Raw genomic sequence first — 14692 nt, 5'->3', positions numbered from 1 at the left:
CAAAAGAGTCAGGATGTAGGTAGCTAAACAGAAATGAACCCGGCCCCTTTGGTAAGGACAAGTAAATGTCAGAATACAATAAGTTGCTCCTAAACCTATAAATTATCCTGCACTGATGCTCCTATGACAGATATAATTTTCATATCCCTCTAACAGAGCATTACAAATGCAGATTTTTTTAAATGTGAATAAAGTTTGATGGTTTCACAAGCTTGTATTTAATGTGAAAGATTATTTAACAAAAACAGTTTAATATTGATATAGGGGCTGCGATGGATTGGCGACCTGTCCAGAGTGTACCCTGAATCTCGCCTGTAGACTGCTGGAGATAGCTCCCCCATGACCCACTATGGAATAAGCTGTGTATGAGATGAATCAATGAATCAATGAATCAATGAGTTTAATATTGAAATAGATATCTGAGATTTGTGGATGAATGAAATATAAATATAATGAGGGATAATGTTTTTTAAGAAGTGTTCCCCAACCCACCAGAGAATTTCACAGCAGAATCATGCCTGAATGCCTGAGGATAAAGATTTTGAGATTTCAGTGTTATCGTTAAACAAAGAAGTAATAACTGTCCCTTTAATAACTACCAAAGGTTTAATGACACTGCTTATTGTTACCACATATTTAACACAAGTCTTTCCTTCAACTGACCTCTGAACTTCAGCACGAGACGACTGCTTTACCAGCAAGCAGTTTGGCCCACTCTTCCTTAGGCTGAGCTCTCTAACACTGCCTCACTCCAGTACGTCCCAGTACTCTTTAGGGTCACTGAGTCCTGTACAGATTCCAGGCTCCCTGTGCCAGATGCAGGAAAGCATCCATAAAATAAAACCAAGCTCCCGGGATGTTTTACAGTAGGTTTTTTCTTTTTTTCAAAGCGTGAACATGGACTGATGCCCAAAAGCTTTAGTTTTGTCTTGTTGCTAAGATTCTCGCAGAAAGTTTATGGGTTGTCAAAATACATTTGGACTAATTGCAGTCTGGCATTTTTATCTTTTTCTGTAAGTAGTAGAGCCCTCTTGGATCTCCCTTCATGGAGCTCATTAGATGCTGTTGTCTGGACACATTGAAGAACATCTTGCTTTCCTTGGTTGCTTTTCTGCCATCCAGACTCACCTTCTGACCAACCTGAGGCTTTATATTCTCTTGCATCTACATCCTGGGACAATGGCTTCAATACAATGAACTTTATACTTTTTAATAAAACTGGTGCCTGGTGTACTCTTGTAACCTTTACCCTGATCATGGACATCTATATTCTTCTTTCTATGTTCAGACAGCTCACATCTTTGCATTTTCTGCTTCATGTGTGGTGCTGTGTCTACAATGTTGAACCACCCATGCTTGCTCCGTTTAAAAAAGCTGACTGGCTGACAATGAAAACTTTGAAGGCACCTGTGATACTAATAAAGGCCAAACACTTAGTTTAAAACATGACAATGAAGGAAGCATTTACTAGTCTCTTTAGAGGAACGAGTAAATCTGCCCATTCTGTCCTAGAATATCTTTTTATATTTTTGTTTACTCACATACTAAAGCGATATACATTTAGACCGTTGCTTTTAACTAAATTACTTTTCAAGAAAAAAAGTGAAGCATTGTTTCAATAAGCTCTAAGAGCTTCAACAGTATTGTTTATTTAAGAATGATAAATGCACTTCCTTGAAAAATTATTAGAAACTAATTTAGTTGAAGCCCTTGAGGTCATGGATGACCTTTCTATATGTTAACGACTAATTCAAAACTCCTCTGTTTGGGGATTAGGTGTTGGGCTTTTTCCTGTATCTCCATCTTTTAAAAAAAACAAGTTATAATTGTGAGCTAACACTGTTATAAATAACAAAACATGTTTGAATAAGTGGGATTCATTCAAACTATTATGACAAATAAAATATACATCGCCAAAATACAGCCCACAGATCTCATGAAGTTCGATATATATTCACTCCCTAAGAAGGCCTGCTGTGGTATCTGCCACCTATATGTTAGCAGCTGATCATTTAAGTCATGTAGATTGGGAGGTGGGCTCTCTATAAATTGGAATTATTTGTGCAGCACATCCCTCAGATGCTTGATTGGATTGAGATTTAAGGGATTTAGAGGCCAAACCAAAACTTCAAACTCGTTCTTGTGCTCCTTAAACCATTCCTGAACCACTTTCAATTTGTGGCAGAGCATATCATCCTGCTGACAGAAGTCACTACTATCAGGTAATACAGTTTCCATGACAGAGTGTACATGGTCTAGGTATACTACATGTCCAATTAGCATCATGCAGAGCAGGATCACCCCACAAGAGCAGTGGATTTGGAGATTGGAGACTCTGACGCAGTCATCTAGCCATTCCTTGTCAAACTCATTCAGATCGTTAGGATTGCTCATTTTTCCTGCTTCTAATATGCTTCTAACACATCAACCCTAAGGACAAAATGTTCGCTTGCTATCTAATATATCCCTCTATCAACTAAGGGAAATGATGAAGAAATTATCATTGTTAATCCCTTTACGTGTTAGTGGTCATAATGTAAGGCCTCATCATTGTATATTAAAAAGAAGTCATTAATAATTATTAATATTGATTAATTATTCATTTTTTTAAGCACTAGTGGCCTTATTTGTCTCCGTTTTTTCTGAGGTTAGCTGACAGGAAATGGGGTGGAGAGAGGGTGTGAACATTAACAGGCCGGGACTCAAATATGTGACAGAACAAGGCCTCCCTGTATTAGGCGCTTGACCCCTGCGCCAGCACCACACCCAATTACTCAATTTAAGATAAGAAAATAGTCAACAAAATGTTTAGAAAAATGCTATGATTCACCTTGACAAGCCTACTAGTTACACCTGCTTTCCATCGATTACATGGCAGGGCTCTGATCAAATAATCTTGCATTCTTTCGAACTGTGCTTTTAAAGAAAAACACATAGATTTGTTCCCTTTTCCAGCATGTTTGTTGGACATTCCTGAATATTCATGAATCTTTCTTGTCAGTCACTAAACTTTAGGCGGACACAAATCAACCATGAGGGCCCTGCCATATCGACCGACTGTCTGTCACTTCTTCCTCTGTCTCCGTGTAAACCAAACACATAGTAGAACATTAACCACTCTGACCACTAACTTCACCGGTGTGTCTGAGTGCACACAGAGATATGTATTCCTACATTAATAGCCCTCTGTTAGTTTTGCATGCAGCCACAAGTTATGTGTGTTTGGACTTTGTGTGGATGTGCGTGTGTGAGGTGTGCATGTATGTGTGTGTGTGTGTGTGTGTGTGTGAGAGAGAGAGAGATCCTGCTGTGTTACATGTGTGTGACGTAAATCTGAAGCAATGAGATCACGCCTGAAGAGAGGAGGGGGGACTATATAGGATCAAATGAAGCATTGATAATCGTCACAGAACAGACAGGTGAAGCAGACAGCATCAATCGGTGAATTCAGAGATTTTTTAAAAACAAGAAGTTGTAAGGAGGGGTCTCTTTAAAGGTATCTTTATTTATTTTGAAGTGGACAAAGTCTGGAACCCTATTTCAATTTCAACTTTACAAAATATTTCAGACAAATCAAGTGAAGAACCTGCTGTTGCTATCTGAGACGGTTCAGAATGTGTTCGGGCGGCTTCGCTAAATGTCTGGGCATCAGCCTGATGCCTCTGACGATAGTGTGCGTGCTGTGCAACATCCTGCTCTTCTTCCCCGGTGGGAATTCTGTGGTCAGTGAAAAAATCACAAGGGAGGTTTGGTTCTTTGGAGGCATCCTGGGATCAGGTGTGCTGGTAAGTTTCAGAAAAATTATATGCCTAAAGTTTAAAATATGATAGGAAATGTGTTTATCGTGTATTCTCAGAACCAAGGCTAATGCTTTTTGCTTATCAGGTAGAGGTTGACATTTATAACTAATATTTTGAGATAGATTGCTTCTAACATGATGGTGCGTTTGCAGAAATGTGTGCTTGGTGAGACAACCTGTACACAATAAGGAAATTAATGAATTCTCATCTGCACATTTTGTTCATTTTGTTGCGTGTGTGTATGTGTGAATGAACCTGGGGTGTGTTTGGATGGCAGATGATCTTCCCAGCTCTGGTCTTCCTGGGTTTGAAGAACAATGACTGCTGCGGTTGCTGTGGAAACGAAAGCTGTGGGCGGAGATTTGCAGTGAGGAGATGTTTCGCTGTTTAACATTTTTAAATATTTTTTTTCTGTACAAAAATAATTGTATACCCATAATATTAATTTAACTTTTTTTCAACACTTCACATTTGAAATTAAAATGGTAAGAAAACGTCACCATTGTTAATAAGCGATGTGTGCAATGATAGGACCGATCTTCATCAGGTTGAACAAACTTAGTGAACTTAGAAGGAGCTGATTTGGAGCTGGGTACAACCAAGTACAAAACAAGTAAAAGTTAAAATATGTTTTTGTCCCATCTTTGTACTATATGGAAATTTAGACTATGTGTCTTAACTTATTTCTCTGGAATTGCAATTTCAAAACTTACCATAAAATCTAGATTTGCAATTAGAGGGCCAGGTGCTCACATTTGATGACATTTTCAATATCCGTTTTAGGAGAAACATAAATCCTCATAATCTTCTTAGATCTCTCTTGCCATTTCTACATTTTGAAAGCTTCAAAGTCCCACTCTGTACCTTGCCCTGGGATACTGAGCCCCAAACATCAGAGGCTTTAAAGCAAATATGATGAAGGGAATCAAAGGCCTGGAGCAAAAACTTCCTATAACCCAACTGGGTCAGTCAACCTTTGTTGAACTTTAATGAACTTTTACTTGTCAAAGTAGTATTAGAAATGTCGAGCTACAATTTACTGCAAAATGTTTTATTTGATTTCTCTAACTTATTGGTGTGAAACAGAAAAGAAAAAGGTAGGAAATGTGATTGAAAATTGTAAATAAATGTTAGTTGTTGCATTCAAATTTTAGCCACAATTTAGTTTGTTGTTTTTTTTATTACTCTTTCGGTTTTTTAACATTCACAATGTTTTACTGCATATCATCTATTAACCATAAAGCCAACTGAGAATGTAATGGAAAACAAACACAGTGGCTCTGTATACACACACCCTTGATGATTTACACCGCCATAAATGTAAAAACACACAGAGAAATGCATAGAACTGAACACACATATTAATGAGGATTGGATCAGTGTCGCAGGGTGTTTGCCCTGATTGAAGTTTCACATGAGTTTCTCACACATAGCAAGCATTGTGCTGCCAGTAATAAACACTGACACACACTGATCAATCAGAAATGTGTAGGTGTGAGGAAGAATTAACGAACAGAACTCTGTTAGACAAACCAAAATGCATGTGTGCTTTGCGTTGTTAGAGTTTAGGTTGTTAATTTTGTATATCTTTATTTATATTTCACCTCAAGTGGACGCTAGATATTTTTCCAAGTTATAATACATTTTCCTAAGCTGTCAGTTTTAAATGTATTCAGTCACTATATATCTTGTGTTTTCCTTCCATTTTCTCCATGTAGATGCTGAGCTCTATACTCTTTGCAGCTGTTGGTGTGTTAGGTGCAGGTTACTCAGTTGTAGTCTCTTGTGTGGCCATAAACCAGGGACCATTGTGTCATGTTAAAGGCACTGGGCAAAACGAAACGGGCTGGATGTACCCCTTCTCAAATGGGTGAGCTGTGCAAATCATAAATTAATCAAACATTTATATGTTTTAGTATGACTACAAAAGATAGGCTTCTAGCTTCCCACAGCTATAAAAATTGGGGCAAGATTTGTTTTTTGTTGTTGTTGTTTTTTGCACAAGAAAGAAACATCTCCTGAAACATCCAGATATAAAATGGTTACAAAGTTCGTTCTTGCATCTACACCTGTAGATTTCCAGCAGTGAGTTAATAGAATTTGCACAAAAACAATGTGAATCATTTCGGGTACTCATAGTCAACAGTAAAATAATAATTTTTAAAAATATAATTACAGTTGTCCTTTCAGTCCAACAAAGTGTGGCTTGCAAGAAAATGTATGTTCTGCTCAACAAAAACAAACTAAAATAAATAAACCAACTCCATATTTTCTCTTCAGGGACTATCTGAGTGACAAAAGTCTCTGGAGTAAATGCATAGAGCCAAAGGATGTGGTGCCCTGGCACCTTTCCCTGTTCTGTGTGCTATTGGTGATGGGTTTAATCCAGATCGCACTGTGTGCCGTGCAAGTGATAAACGGCCTGCTGGGAGCTTTGTGTGGAGACTGCTGTGGCTGCTGTGGAGGGGTCAGTATCCACTGAGCTGAATTTACTTCCAACAAGTCTGTAAAGATATTTACGCCCGTATGATGCAGATAAAAAACATGAAGTCAAGCCACATTTCTAAATAATTATTCATTTTTATCTGTCTTTTTAGCAGAAAGTCAAACTGTAACTGTTTGGGCAAGTTATGTGAAGCAAAAAAATCTAAATGATAATAATGTTTGTCTTTCAGAGCGATGGAGCCGTATAAGCACCTCCTGTGGATGAAGACAGATGGCTTTCCCATATTTATTCTTCTACCTGAGGATGACTTATATGGATTAATCTAAGTGCTGCATAAATACATTTCTGATCAGGAGCTCATTGATTACAGTGTATGATCTGAAAACATTGCAGAAATGACAGAGCTCTTTATAGGTTTTTAGTTTACTTTCTAGCAAATTATTATGGCTATGCATCATTATTACTATTATTATATAGATTAATCCAGTATATATTACGTTTACTGATTTTCTACCTGCTATATGTATTTATTTCGCTTCATGGCTTTTTTCTTCCCAGTTTATTTTTGCCGTCTCACATAAATTTAGTCTATGCTTCATCAAGCAACATGACTGACCCCTTGTGGGCTTCAAACACTACATCTTCACCAAAGATTTTATTGTGCTCTACCAGTAATTAATGAAAGAGAAAGGTTTTTTTCATTCTGAATGTGCTGTAGTAACATAATGTACATGTATTTACTTTATTAGCTTATTACAAATTTTGAGTACTTTTACATATCTCTTCTACATACAAGGTATACAAGTTAAGTCTTCTGAAATTAGAACTTGTTAAAAGGGCTATTAAAGTTTATCTTTCTTAAGTTCATTCAATAAATTGTCTGGATTACTTCTGCCACCTTGTCGTATTGAAGGAACACCCAGCATTTACATGTATATCTCACAAAGAATTGTGTGAATATAAATGGCATCTCATCAGATAAAATCCCTAAACCTGGTTGTAAAGAGCAAGACACAGCATAGCTTTAATCCACTGTATGATTCTGGCTATAGTCTCTGCTGTGAACCTCTTATCATAAATGATCTCTGACAAGTTGTTGGGTTATTTGTATCACGGAAAGTAACACATGACTAATACCTAGCTGATAACTAATACCTAGTTGTTGTCATTCCCTTTGACTTCCCCTGTATATATTCATACTATCAGTCCAAGTAAGTAGAACATAATACAGGAAGATGTGACCACTGTGTGGAGAATGACACGACAGAACGTGTTATATTGGAATGCCAGAATGAGCATGAAAAAAGATATGAGGAGAGATTTGAAAGATTAGATTAAATATTAAAGAGCAAACACATAAAAAATATTATTCCTTTAAAGAAACTAATTTTATGAATAATTTCATTATATAGTATATACATACACACACTGGAGATAATAAACCATCATGAACCATAGTTGGTGGCGGTTGTAGTAGTAGTAGTATAAAGTGGAACTGTTGAGTCGTGGAAGCTGATGCGCCCGGAAGGAATAACCAACGTACCAATATTTTCCGGTTGAAGGGAAAATCCTGCCGAGTGACCCCGGAGAACAGCTTAAAATGTGAAAGGTTTTGAAGCTGAAACGGAGGCAAAAACAACAGTTGAGTTTATAGGACAAAAAAACGAGGTTTGTTATCTAGAGGCAGCTGTTCGCTGTGACGGGTTAGCGGTGTTTCCATTTGTGCTACTCTAATGTAGACTGTTCGGAGTGCAGCCCAGTGTTGCATTTTGCTAGAAGATATTAGTTTAATAGTCCTTTTCCAAAAGGATATGAGTTAGCACTTCTAAACGACAAATAAAAAAAATAATAATTTCATGCATTTTTCCTTAATTTCTTTTATTTTTGCACAAACTTCAGAATTATTTGTTTTACCTTCAAGGAGTCTCGTTTTTCGTTTTTGTGCTATTTCTAGGTGGTCTTGGGGAGTGACATTATTGGCTGTTTTCACTAGTATATCTTTTAGCCTCTTTATATTGAGCTTTAAATTTTCAAGAGAATTATTCAACTGATTACATAAAGACGGTTACTTATAACAGGGACTTTAGCATTATAAATACATTTAAAGATTATTTGTAGTTCCCTTATTGCTAGCATTTAGAAAGTCAGTTATTATCTTTGAAAAGTTTATTTCAGCAATAAAAAATATTTATAGGTTATTAACACGCATTTTTCTGATTTTTTTTTTTTTTTAATTACTTTGTCTTGCAGCTAATGAAAACTCAAAATTCAGATAATCTTAGAAAATTTGACTATTACGTAACACTAATATGTTTAGTACAAAATTGCAGGTGTACTGGAAAGTATGTTCATATACTGTGCAGTACATGATCTCAGAACAATGATTCAACACTTTGTCTCCTCAGATGCTGTCTGTCGCTTTAAGAAGCACCATTGCATTGCAGGAGGTAAGAAATACTTTCCCATAGTTGATTTTCTCAAATATGACTAGATTAATCATTTTGAAACCTAATTTTCTTTAGGTTTTCCTCTGGGCACGTCCTCCTCAAAGATGCTGGACATCAGCCCTGAGAGGAGCGTCAGTCTCTTCCAGCTCCTTACTGGATTACTCTGGACAAACAAAACTTAGTTTCAGTCCGCTCCTTCAGAAGACCCAGAGTTACAATGCTTTCTCTCTAATAAGAAACCAATATTTCCACTCCTCTGCTGTGAGGCTGAAGAAACGAGCACAGCCTCAACCTCCTTCCCGAGAACTAGACCTGGTGCGATATGACATGAAGCACTTGTGGAAAGGTCCCAAACCAGCCCTTTATCTGGGCTTTGCTGGTCTTATCCCCTTCATCTCCCCAACTCTGCTCATGGCTGTAACTGAGAGCTATTACCCACAGCTGGCCTATGCCCAGGTAGCCTACGCTGCCTCCATCGTCTCCTTCCTGGGCGGAGCCCGGTGGGGATTTGCACTTCCTGAAAGCAGCCCAGCTAAACCTGACTGGATAAACCTGGCCAACAGTGTGGTTCCCTCGCTGTTGGCTTGGATGGCCATGCTGATGAGTGACAGCATTGTTCCTGCAGCCTCTATGGTCATCATTGGGCTTGGAATTTCACTGCACTATGATCTGTCTCTGCTTCCTACCTATCCCAGCTGGTTTAAGGCTCTGCGCACCGTCTTGTCCATAGTGGCATTCTTTTCTCTACTTGGGACACTCTTAATGAATGGTTTTTATCCAAATAAGGATTTTTTCTGAGGGTTATTGAATGTTTCACGTGATCCAACTTTACGCATAGTTTAGTGGTTGCTTAATAAAGGGTTTTGTGTTCTAAATCGAATGGCCTAATTTCTGCAGATGCAAAATACAAAACTGAATCATTTCATGCAGAGATAGATTTTGTTCGTTTTAGTTAAAGTAAAAACGTAGGTTTGTCTGATTTGTGTTAATAGATTTTCAAGTATTTTTGTTAAATAGAAGAAAGTGTTAACATGTATTCTAACCAATGTAATTCATTTTAGGTCCTGCTACTAGGTGGCACAGAAGATGCTAAAGTTTCATTCTGATTCCACTCTAATGGATCTTAGTAAGCATTGAATAAAGGCAAACAGATGCTTTTATTTGCTTATTCAGTCTGTAACCTTTACAGTCCAAAGAGCCATTTTGCCCCTAGTCCAGTTAAATAAAACTTGTTTAAAACCTTAGATGTTACCTGACCTTTTGGAAAAAGACAACTTGTACATTTTGATAATTATCTACAATCATACAACTGTTGTCAGTTTTATTTCTACTTCTAGGTTTTAAAATAAAGAAAAACATAAAACTTTTGTAAAAAGAGGATGGATACATTTTCTTCTATGTGATGTTAATATTTGTGCAAAACAATGTAAAAATTAAAAGCACAACCTAATGACAAAAGCAGATCTAAACAAAGTACTACTGGTACTTTAAGTGTTAATCTGTTGTGAGAATTCAAAGCAATTATTCCACACAAAAAACACAAAAACTGCTGAAACCTGCATTTGTTATTATATCTAAATTTAAAAAACATTAATTGGATCATTTTAGCCAAAGTTATTAGGAGCTACTGTGAAAGGTCCAAAGAGCCACAGGTTCCAGACCTCTGGTATAGCGTAAGGAAGACCTTAAAGGACAACGTTCATTAACATATACCTCATCAATTATCAGAGTTGTGAAGATACACGGGTTGGACAATGAAACTGAAACATCTGTAATTTTAGTGTGGGAGGTTTCATGGCTAAATTGGACCAGCCTGGTAGCCAGTCTTCATTGATTCCACATTGCACCAGTAAGAGCAGAGTGTGAAGGTTCAATTAGCAGGGTAAGAGCACAGTTTTGCTCAAAATATTGAAATGCACACAACATTATGGGTGACATACCAGAGTTCAAAAGAGGACAAATTGTTGGTGAACGTCTTGCTGGCGCATCTGTGACCAAGACAGCAAGTCTTTGTGATGTATCAAGAGCCACGCTATCCAGGGTAATATCAGCATACCACCAAGAAGGACGAACCACATCCAACAGGATTAACTGTGGACGCAAGAGGAAGCTGTCTGAAAGGGATGTTCGGGTGCTAACCCGGATTGTATCCAAAAAACAACGGCAGAGTTAAATGTGCACCTCAACTCTCCTGTTTCCACCAGAACTGTCTGTCAGGAGCTCCACAGGGTCAATATACACGGCCGGGCTGCTATAACCAAACCTTTGGTCACTCATGCCAATGCCAAACGTCAGTTTCAATGGAGCAAGGAGCTCAAATCTTGGGCTGTGGACAATGTGAAACATGTATTGGCCGCAAAAGGAGGCCCTACACCATACTAATAAATTATTCTGGTCTAAAACCAGGTGTTTCAGTTTCATTGTCTAACCCCTGTAGGCATTCATTTTAACCTGGCTGAATTGAATTTAAATCCAGTTCTTGTTAAGGATGAACTGGCACAACACTTTCTTGATGTGACAACAGTCTCCTGTACTGTTGTGGACTAATGGGTAGAGTTGCGAGGCAGAAGGCGTCCAAAGAAAACACCCTGGCTTGAAAATGTCTACCAGAACTAAACTGTTGGTGCACAGTTTAAAAATGTAAGCTGAGTACAAATCTAACACTGCACATTATGAAAAAAACTTAACCGCAGTAAAACACAGTGGTGGTGGCATCATTGTGTGGGTTTAATTTTTTTGGTTTTTTGTTGGAACAGATGTATTTGACAAGCTAGAATAAATTATGAATAGTTTATTATCAGTTTTAACCCCAAGCCTTCAGGTGGTGAAAATGAAGAGGGGTTTTCTTTACAGCATCACTGTGAATCTGTCACCATAAGCATGGCATCAGCAGAAGAAAACCAAAGGTTTGGAATGGTCTAGCTGAAGTCAGAAAACCTGTGAGGCCACCTGGAGAGGGCTGTATTTGCTTAGGAAACCAAGACATTGCAGCTTGTTCTATTTTTGATACCACTGATACAGATGTGTTTGTTCTGGAGATTTAACTTTACAAGATTTATATTACATTAAAGATGGAAACGTTTTCTAAAACTGGTTTGTCATGATCATGGTCACAAAAAAATTTAAACAAAGTTCAAAACAAACACCAATGTATTACATTAAACCAACCAATGAAACTAGTGTTTTCTGTTGCTATCTAAAAATAAACCTGAGTTCCTGTTATTTTTTTGTCAGCAATACAGATATTTAGATGTGGCCCCAGAGTCTCAGGTTGCTGACCGCTGTATCAGCAGATCTATTTTGATCCGGTTTACCTATGCAGCTGGAATCGGACTTCCATCACAGGGACAAAGTTAGTTACATGACATCTAAACTGTACTAATCTGTTCTGGGGCCTCATGGGTGTAAACACAAATCATCACCAGGCACGCAGAGCTTTAAATGCAGAATATGAGGTGGTTCACTGACTATTAAAGTCTTTGGTAACCTACTTAAAAAATAAACTTGGAGAATGGTATACAGGTCCTTCTCAAAATATTAGCATATTGTGATAAAGTTCATTATTTTCCATAATGTAATGATGAAAATTTAACATTCATATATTTTAGATTCATTGCACTCTAACTGAAATATTTCAGGTCTTTTATTGTCTTAATACGGATGATTTTGGCATACAGCTCATGAAAACCCAAAATTCCTATCTCACAAAATTAGCATATCATTAAAAGGGCCTCTAAACGAGCTATGAACCTAATCATCTGAATCAACGAGTTAACTCTAAACACCTGCAAAAGATTCCTGAGGCCTTTAAAACTCCCAGCCTGGTTCATCACTCAAAACCCCAATCATGGGTAAGACTGCCGACCTGACTGCTGTCCAGAAGGCCACTATTGACACCCTCAAGCAAGAGGGTAAGACACAGAAAGAAATTTCTGAACGAATAGGCTGTTCCCAGAGTGCTGTATCAAGGCACCTCAGTGGGAAGTCTGTGGGAAGGAAAAAGTGTGGCAGAAAACGCTGCACAACGAGAAGAGGTGACCGGACCCTGAGGAAGATTGTGGAGAAGGGCCGATTCCAGACCTTGGGGGACCTGCGGAAGCAGTGGACTGAGTCTGGAGTAGAAACATCCAGAGCCACCGTGCACAGGCGTGTGCAGGAAATGGGCATTCCTCAGGTCAAGCCACTTTTGAACCAGAAACAGCGGCAGAAGCGCCTGACCTGGGCTACAGAGAAGCAGCACTGGACTGTTGCTCAGTGGTCCAAAGTACTTTTTCGGATGAAAGCAAATTCTGCATGTCATTCGGAAATCAAGGTGCCAGAGTCTGGAGGAGGACTGGGGAGAAGGAAATGCCAAAATGCCAGAAGTCCAGTGTCAAGTACCCACAGTCAGTGATGGTCTGGGCTGCCGTGTCAGCTGCTGGTGTTGGTCCACTGTGTTTTATCAAGGGCAGGGTCAATGCAGCTAGCTATCAGGAGATTTTGGAGGACTTCATGCTTCCATCTGCTGAAAAGCTTTATGGAGATGAAGATTTCATTTTTCAGCACGACCTGGCACCTGCTCACAGTGCCAAAACCACTGGTAAATGGTTTACTGACCATGGTATCACTGTGCTCAATTGGCCTGCCAACTCTCCTGACCTGAACCCCATAGAGAATCTGTGGGATATTGTGAAGAGAACGTTGAGAGACTCAAGACCCAACACTCTGGATGAGCTAAAGGCCGCTATCGAAGCATCCTGGGCCTCCATAAGACCTCAGCAGTGCCACAGGCTGATTGCCTCCATGCCACGCCGCATTGAAGCAGTTATTTCTGCCAAAGGATTCCCGACCAAGTATTGAGTGCATAACTGTACATGATTATTTGAAGGTTGACGTTTTTTGTATTAAAAACACTTTTCTTTTATTGGTCGGATGAAATATGCTAATTTTGTGAGATAGGAATTTTGGGTTTTCATGAGCTGTATGCCAAAATCATCCGTATTAAGACAATAAAAGACCTGAAATATTTCAGTTAGTGTGCAATGAATCTAAAATATATGAATGTTAAATTTTCATCATTACATTATGGAAAATAATGAACTTTATCACAATATGCTAATATTTTGAGAAGGACCTGTACAGTGCCTTGCAAAATTATTTCCACCCCTTGTACGTTTTCACATTTTACATTACAACCACACACCTTGTTGTATTTTATTAACATTTTATGTGTTAGACAAACACAAATTAGTGCATCACTGTAAAGTGGAAGAAAAATTATAAATTATTTCTGGATTACCCTGCATGGTCTGCTTCCCTGTACCTGTTGGGAAAAAAAAAATATTCCCACAGCATGATGCTGTCACCACTATGGATTTCTTTTAATCCCCGTTTCCCTTGCTGGTCTTTTATAAAACCCAGATTTGTGGAGACAGATTGTCCCACCTGAGCTGTGGATCACTGCAACTCCTCCAAGGTTACAATGGTCCCTCTGGGCTGTTTCTCTGATTATTGCTCCCAATGGTGTCTTGATAGATGAAGCTGTCACCCTTTCTATTTTTGGATGACTGTTTAAACAATCCTGTGATATTTTCCAAGTGTGGGGTATTGTTTTATCACCCAAGCCTACTTTAATTTTAGTCCTGACCTTTCTGCTGTAATCCTTGGTCTTAATGATGCCGTTTCTTCACTAATGAACCTCCAAAGCCTTCACAAAAACAGCTGTAATCATACTGAGATAAAATGACACACGGACTCTAATAAGGATATTTCTGAAGACAGGCCGTTGCACTGGATTTTAATTTAGTAGTATCAGAATAAAGGGGACTTAATACAAATGAACACTACACATTTTATTTTTAAATGTAAAACATTTTAAACAGAATGCACCTTTTTGCTTCCACTTTTCAATTAGGAAATAATTGGCACTGGTCTGTCACATCAAACCCAATAAATCACAAAGTTTTGCACGGCACTGTATTTCAGGATTTATTTTAAGAATAAAACATAGTCACAAGTTA

General features: G+C 38.3%; 2 protein-coding genes across 4 annotated transcripts; both read left to right on the top strand.

The window, feature by feature from the left end:
• Positions 1 to 3403: 3403 nt before the first annotated feature.
• Positions 3404 to 7113, top strand: tm4sf4 (transmembrane 4 L six family member 4). Of its 2 annotated transcripts, XM_047375313.1 has the most exons (6): positions 3404 to 3496; positions 3569 to 3785; positions 4078 to 4167; positions 5519 to 5670; positions 6081 to 6267; positions 6476 to 7113. In XM_047375313.1, the coding sequence occupies exons 2-6, from the start codon at positions 3615 to 3617 to the stop codon at positions 6491 to 6493; spliced, it is 618 nt and encodes a 205-aa protein (XP_047231269.1). In that variant the 5' UTR covers positions 3404 to 3496; positions 3569 to 3614; the 3' UTR covers positions 6494 to 7113. The 2 variants fall into 2 exon arrangements, with proteins under 2 accessions (XP_047231269.1, XP_047231268.1); XM_047375312.1 differs by having other exon boundaries at positions 3426 to 3785.
• Positions 7114 to 7751: 638 nt separating this feature from the next.
• On the top strand, positions 7752 to 10070 carry LOC124874099 (transmembrane protein 69-like). Of its 2 annotated transcripts, none has more exons than XM_047375309.1 (3): positions 7752 to 7887; positions 8652 to 8693; positions 8769 to 10070. In XM_047375309.1, the coding sequence occupies exons 2-3, from the start codon at positions 8652 to 8654 to the stop codon at positions 9489 to 9491; spliced, it is 765 nt and encodes a 254-aa protein (XP_047231265.1). In that variant the 5' UTR covers positions 7752 to 7887; the 3' UTR covers positions 9492 to 10070. The 2 variants fall into 2 exon arrangements, with proteins under 2 accessions (XP_047231265.1, XP_047231266.1); XM_047375310.1 differs by having other exon boundaries at positions 7763 to 7914.
• The last annotated feature ends 4622 nt before the right edge of the window (positions 10071 to 14692 follow it).

The sequence above is a fragment of the Girardinichthys multiradiatus genome, chromosome 9 (genome assembly GCF_021462225.1).
Source record: "Girardinichthys multiradiatus isolate DD_20200921_A chromosome 9, DD_fGirMul_XY1, whole genome shotgun sequence".
Classification (NCBI taxonomy): domain Eukaryota; kingdom Metazoa; phylum Chordata; class Actinopteri; order Cyprinodontiformes; family Goodeidae; genus Girardinichthys; species Girardinichthys multiradiatus.
The sequence above is the reverse complement of the archived record's forward strand: the minus strand, read 5'-3'. Positions and strand labels throughout refer to the sequence as shown.